Here is a 7,282-nt window from a genome sequence, read left to right as displayed (position 1 = left end):
ATATTCTAAATCCGTAAAAAGTGGTGTCTTCGTTATTGAGTCTAATTTATTCCTGTAAATTTTAAGCAATTTCTATTGTCATTTCATTCCCTATTTTAACTAAAAAACATACCCTTATTATTTTGTGTTATTTGAGTTGCACAACACCATTCTCGCTTGACATCCACATCTTGATTCTAGCATGCTCCCTGTTGGATTTTTCATTGATTTCTTCCAACCTTGCTTAGAACAAACATATGTCTTTCTCACCACGACACCCTGTGCATTTTTTAACCACGACACCCGGGACCCGTGCCGGGGGGAGACCCTGAACCCCCCTCCTATATGGGCAAAAACTCTAAATCAGGTTCCACAACGAATCAAGTTGAACGATGCTACCCACGCTGGGAGGAGCCCCCAAACCCTCATCCTATAAGGGCAAAAACTCTAAATCAAGCTCCACAACTCATCAAGTTGAATGATGCTACCCACGCTAGGAGTAGCCCTCAGACCCCCCTTTTTGTAAGGGTAAAAACTCTAAATCAGACTCCACAACTCTTCAAGTTAAATGATGTTACCCACGCTGGGAGGAGCCCCCAGACCCCTCTCCTGTAAGGGTAAAAAACCTGAATCAGGATCTACAACTCATTTAGTTGAATGATGCTACTCACGCTGGGATGAGCCTCCAAACCCTCCTCCTGTAAGGGTAAAAACTCTGAATCAGGCTCCACAACAGTCAATGTGCAAGTCAGACAGTGCTTGATGGAGTAATGTAGGATCTTTTGCTGGATGTGCACAGAAGCAGAAATAGAAGGGAGAGAGAGAGTGAATCAAGCTTAAGCACCCTCTCTTCCATTGGTGCAAAAACTCTGAATCAGGCTCCACAACGAATCAAGTTGAACGATGTTATCCACGTTGGGAGGATCCCCCAAACCCTCCTCCTATAAGGGCAAAAACTCTAAATCAAGCTCCACAACTCATCAAGTTGAATGATGCTACCCACGCTGGGAGGAGCCCTCAGACCCTCCTTCTTTAAGGGTAAAAACTCTGAATCAGACTCCATAACTCTTCAAGTTGAATGATGCTACCCACGCTGGGAGGAGCCCCTAGACCCCCCTTTCTGTAAGGGTAAAAAATCTAAATCAGACTCCACAACTCTTCAAGTTGAATGATGCTACTCACGCTGGGAGTTGCCCCCAGACCCTTCTTCTGTAAGGGTAAAAACTCTGAATCAGGATCTACAACTCTTCAAGTTGAATGATACTACCCACGCTGAGATGAGCTCCCAAACCCTCCTCCTGTAAGGGTAAAAACTCTGAATCAGGCTCTACAACAGTCAATGTGCAGGTCAGTCGGTGCTTGATGGAGCAATGTAGGATCTTCTACTGGATGTACACAGAAGCAGAAATAGAAGGTAGAGAGAGAGTGAGAGGGTTGATGTTCATGGCCTCTTCCAGGGGAGATTTCTTTCTCAGATAATCCTACAGTGCAGAGACTGTGTCTTAAATAATCATCTTCGGGGCACTTAAGTCTTTACAACCACTCCTTTTCAAGAATCGTTATTTTTTTTTGCACCAATGGAGGAGAGGGTACTTAAGTCTTTGCAATCGCATCAAACTCCAATGCTAATTAATGCTGACAAACATGGGGATACGAGACGCACATACTTACATGCGTGGTGCTCTTTGGGACCCCCGAACATGAGATGTAGCTAACTGCCCTGTTCGGGGGGGGACATATATCCTGCTTCGACATTTATCCCATGGCTTTTTCGTCATCTTGAGGGTTTTCCATGTAAATTTGGTGTCTTCTTCTTTCGCGATTCTTGCTTTTTCTTTCATTTCATTTGTTTGTTTGTATATCATTTGGTACTTGTGTGATTGTCGAATCTATATTTGGATTTGCTCACGTGAAAGGGAAGTGTGGCCTATGATAAAGGGTATAACAGTGTTCTGCTCATGTTCTTATGTTCTTGGAGGAGCTTTGAGGGATTCACGAAGGGAGAACAGCACAAATTCCATCTGATCTGAAAGAAGAGAATCAGATCATAGAACAACAAAAAGGTGTTTCTAAGTTCCTTGTTTGATGTGGATCTGAAGGATAGGAGCTTTTGATCCTCATTGGATCTTTTTTTGGGGGCAAGCTAAAGAAAAACCCTTTGGTAATGACAGCACAATGGCAGGCCTTCGATTGGCAAAATCCTTGTCACTGCCTGCCCATGGGAGAGTGCACGGTGCATAGTGAACAAGCCATTAATTTTGGTAAATATCGGAGCTAAAATCTCGTGTTTTTTTAACTTTTTTATAAATCTCACATTTTAACAAAAAAAAAACTTTAAATTAAAGTTTAAAAACAATTTAAATTATTTTTTCAAAAAAAAAAGTTTCTGACATTTTATCAAAAAATATCAGCCGGACAACTTTTTTGCTTTGTTTTTTTGAAAAAATGCGGATATTTGTTACACTGAATGCATCCAACTTCAACCTTACGGTAATAGACGACCCCTATGGCTTTCGAACGATGGTTGTTTCATTTGTTGATTGGCCTTTTCTATTTTTTATTGGCATTGTAGTGGTCTCATGTTAGGTGACAAAATACGGTTTCCTCTAGCTAAGATAGCAGAGTCCTTGTAAGCTCATTAAATTAAATTTGAAAGAACCTGGAGTTCCCAAATTTTCTTCTGTTTAAAAGCAAGAAGATGGATAAAATTTGAAAAGTTTTTAAAAACATCAAGCCATGCTAGGCCTGAGACTTATCAGGCTTTGGGCTTAAACAAGCAGCCCAACCCTGGGTCATCTTGGGTTGGATATGGAGTATGGACTATACCCATTGGATACCCAACTCGATGTTCACCCCTGTTAAGAAATTGGACCTAAATGAAACAGTTTTATTATGATAAGTAAAGATGATATTACCATTTTAATGCTATGTTTGTAGGGGATCATTTTAATGATATAATAAGTAAAGATGCTATTATTATTAACCTTGATCAACTTGACGGAATTAGGATAAGACCATAAGGCGGGTCCATGATAAAAACCAAAAAAACACGTAGGGCATATGGAATATTTGATAAGTTAGGCAACTTAATGCACAAATAGCAAAACTCTTTCTTTTTCAAAACCTTGTCAATAAAAAAAAAAAGCAAATGAATTTGTCTTTTCAACATATTGCATAAAGCTTGAAATAGATGTTAAGAACACGAAAATATTATATTTGCAAGTTGCAAAGATATTTAAAAAACTCAAAAGTAGATCCAATTTGATCGGATCTAGGGGGTTCATGATGTTAAACATCATAACACTAACCATGTGATGATGCAGATCACTGGATGTTAAGCATCACAACGCCTCGAGACCATCTTACTTTCGTGATGCGTTCCTTTAGTCCAACCATGCTAAAGATCATCAACTATAAAACCTGTTCTTTTTGGTCTTTAAAATCTTGACTTTATGGAAAATATAAGCCAAAAGATAGTTATCACTACGTATCACGGCATGACTGAATTAAAATAGCCGTTTTTTACCCTTTTTAAAACCATTTCAAAAAATTTATAGCTACGAAAGGATGTGGGTTTAGAAGTAAGTTGAAAAGGATTTAAAAAGTTAAGAATAATAAAAATAAAACGTTAAAAATTTGACAACTTGCTTCTCTCTCTCTCATGTCTCAAATGATTTTCAAGGTCTAAAACATGATTTGTTTGTTTGTCCATTGAGGGCAAGGGCAATCCTTTTATCATAAGTTTTGTCACTCCCTTTTTTTCCTTTGCTGATTCTTCTATTTAAAATTTTAAAAGAGTGAAACCTTAGTCTTAATCATTGTTTTATACAATTTAATCATTAAATTATCTCAATATGCTAAACTTAGCAGATCCAGCTCGTTTTTTAAATAAATTTTAAAAATGGTTCCAAATAGTTTTTAATATTTTTGCCATATGCTGGTTCGAAATAGTTTTCAATTTTTTTTTTCACAATAAGAAAAGAAAAGCCTAAAAAGACAGAGGTCCATGATTTGGGGAAAAAAAAAGTTAAGTCACTTTTTCACAAAAATATTGGTCAGGTTTGCAAAAATTAATACTCTCTCATCTGCTCATCCCCAAACCCTGCAACTAAACACAAGGAGGACATGTCAGCAATAAAATACATAAGGAAAGGAGAAAGAACAAAAACTATAATACATAAATTAAAAAACCTCTCTGCCTATAAAAAATTATTAAAAGTTATACACGTGTGAATTAAGAGGGCAACACGCGCAGCATACACGTGGGGAGCTGCAAAGCAATGAGGGATGAAGTGATCCCGCTGGGAAACAACAAAGAGGAACCGACGTAAACTGAAACCAGGGACTCATACCGAAAACGAACGGCTAGGATGACATGTGCAAATAAGAACAAGCGGCGAACATCGGAGCAGCGGCGGCAATGGAAACAAAAAGAAGACGGGTTAACAAAGGCAAAGTTATTAAAGTATTTCAGGGAATTTGAATCAACGGAAGAGATGCAGCACACACCTAAAACCAACGGCTGCGATCCTTTCAACCATTTCCTTCATTTTCCGCTTACACGAAAAAGCAAAAAAAAAAAAAAACAGGCCATATATAAACCGTTCATTTTTTTTTCCGTTTCTACTTTTTTTTTTTCTTTTCCTTTAAGTGGTAATTTTACCGAGAGCTCTTTTCATTCTTCTCGGATATTGTATGGTATCAACCTTTTTTTTATGTTCAGAAAGTGCAGATCTGTTGCCAGTAATTGCCGTTATGAACAATAGGGCTTCCCCGGATGTAATACGGTACGGCCGGCGGTTGAGTCATTTTGAGCGGAGAACCAGCGACCAGGCGGTGGTAATATTGGCCCTGCCCGTGGATTTTCGACGGAGCAATAATCCGGTGGATGCAACAGCTCTCTGAGGCTACCGGAACGAACGATTTCCCGGCCGATTTGAGGGGCTTTACGGCATCGGACGACTTCAGAGAGGGAGGAGGAGAAGGGGGTTTCTTGGCTCCACTTCGACGCGGCCAGAGGAAAGCTCTGATCTTTAAGAGAGACGGCCTCCCCCGGTTGAACCGATCGTATTCCCCGATCAGATCCCGGACGTCCTCGTCGGAGGTCACCGAGATCAGAGCATCGAGATCGTCCGTCGGCAATTGACACCTTACGATCACGGAACCCGGCTCTCCGCACAACTCCCCCAGCTTCACCGAGAGTTCTGTAACAAAAAGAGGACCGCACGCAAATATGAGCCCTAGATCGCCGAGAAAGAGGGAAACAAGAAAAAAGGGCAAGAAGAACGGAAAGAGGAGAAAAACGAACCTGCAAAACCGACGGATCGGTCGACGAAAAGGACTCTCGTCTCGCCTCCGATGTAACGGAGCTTCCCGTCGGGGTGACGGGGGAGGATCTTGCCTCCGTGGCTGCAGAGGAGCTTGACCGTGCTGCTACTGTTTCCTGCGAGATCGCCGGAGCTCGATGTGCTGACGGTCATCCTTTTTCGCCTCTCTCTGATTCAGATTCGATTCTTCAAACTCCAAGAAGGTCAAAGTCAAATAAGAAAACGAGAGAGACGACAGCAGAGTAAGGAGAAGGAAGAGAACTCGTTCCTTCAAGTGTCTACTTATCAGCCCCTAAAGGGCCAATTTATAGAGTTTGGACTTTGGAGGTTTTTTGGGGGAGTGTGAGTGGGGTTTTTTTTTTGGACTGTGTGGAATAGTGACGGGGATTGCTTACGCGAAGTAGCTGCCGGTCCTACTCGAACACGGAGACAGGTGGGAGTGGGTCCCATTGTACGTGCCCTCTCTCTTTTGAAACGGAGCTGATCAAAGTAGCCTTAAAGAGTCCCATGCAGAGCTTCCGGGATATCATATGGGCGTTCAGTCGCTGGGACAAAAAGGGGAACGAGAAACACGCGGTATGCAACATCCGGAATATTCACCGAAGCACGTTATATGCCCCACACACACACACACATGTCACCCGTCCGAATGAGCGCCACGTATGTAAGTACGTGAGGCTCATTTTCTCGTGAGGCTGATGTGTTTGCAAAGACTTAAGTACCATTTCTCGCATTAGCGTCATAAAACGATGTTTCAAGTAAAGAACAAAAATGTCCTTTCGTCAGAAAAGGTTAAAATCATCATCATTTTCGTCTTAAGAAGTAAAGTCCACCTTTTGTTGTCGTCTGCTGTCATCGGAGCACTCTTTGTCGTCGTTTGTTGCCGCCAGAGCACTTTTGATCGTCGTCGTCTATTATCGCTGAAGTACCTTATATCGTCGTCTGTTTGTGAGAAATAGTTGAACTATCAGAAAAATCAGCATTTTGTCTATTGTTCATCATGATACGAGAGTGCAACCATCGAACTGAGTAGATAGAGAATAGCGATTTATAGCAAAGATAATAATGACAACGTTAAACTGAGTAGAATAGTGATTTATAATAGAAATCAAATAAGAAAGTAACGATTTACAATAGAAATCAAATAAGAGAGCAATGATTTATAATAGAAATTAGATAAGAGAGTAATGATTTATAATAGAAATCAAATAAGAGAGTAGCGATTTACAGTAGAAATCAGATAAAAGAGTAGCGATTTAAAGTAGAAATCAAATCAGAGAGTAGCGATTTACAATAAAAATCAGATAAGAGAGTAGCGATTTACAGTAAAAATTAGATAAAAGAGTAGCGATTTACAGTAGAAATCAAATCAAAGAGTAACGATTTACAATAAAAATCAAATCAAAGAGTAGCAATTTAAAATAAAAATCAGATAAGAGAGTAACGATTTACAATAGAAATCAAATCAGAGAGTAGCAATTTACAGTAAAAATTAGATAAGAGAGTAACGATTTACAGTAGAAATCAAATAAGAGAGTAACGATTTACAATAAAAATCAGATAAGAGAGTAGCGATTTACAGTAGAAATCAGATTAGAGAGTAGCGATTTACAGTAGAAATCAAATCAAAGAGTAACGATTTATAGTAGAAATCAAATAAGAGAATAGCAATTTACAATAGAAATCAAATCAAAGAGTAACGATTTACAGTATAAATCAAATAAGAGAATAGCAATTTACAGTATAAATCAGATTTTTTCTTTAAATCGCTATTCTCTGATTTGATTTCTACTGTAAATCGCTACTCTTTGATCTGATTTCTACTGTAAATTGCTACTCTTTGATTTGATTTCTACTGTAAATCGCTATTCTCTGATCTAATTTCTACTATAAATCGCTACTCTCTTATTTGATTTTTATTGTAAATTGCTACTATTATATCTAATTTTTACTGTAAATCGCTACTCTCTGATTTG

At 39.3% G+C, this 7,282-nt stretch overlaps 1 protein-coding gene across 1 annotated transcript; it reads right to left on the bottom strand.

Annotated features, from left to right (window-relative positions):
* Nucleotides 1–4,421: 4,421 nt before the first annotated feature.
* On the bottom strand, nucleotides 4,422–5,580 carry LOC149811657 (RAF-like serine/threonine-protein kinase 20). The gene is made up of 2 exons (XM_089993336.1): nucleotides 5,288–5,580; nucleotides 4,422–5,183 (listed from the first exon to the last, which is right to left on the bottom strand). The coding sequence occupies exons 1-2, from the start codon at nucleotides 5,457–5,459 to the stop codon at nucleotides 4,699–4,701; spliced, it is 657 nt and encodes a 218-aa protein (XP_089849462.1). The 5' UTR covers nucleotides 5,460–5,580; the 3' UTR covers nucleotides 4,422–4,698.
* Nucleotides 5,581–7,282: the final 1,702 nt, after the last annotated feature.

The sequence above is a fragment of the Nuphar pumila genome, chromosome 17 (genome assembly GCF_984573655.1).
Source record: "Nuphar pumila chromosome 17, dmNupPumi1.hap1.1, whole genome shotgun sequence".
Taxonomy (NCBI): domain Eukaryota; kingdom Viridiplantae; phylum Streptophyta; class Magnoliopsida; order Nymphaeales; family Nymphaeaceae; genus Nuphar; species Nuphar pumila.
The sequence above is the reverse complement of the archived record's forward strand: the minus strand, read 5'-3'. Positions and strand labels throughout refer to the sequence as shown.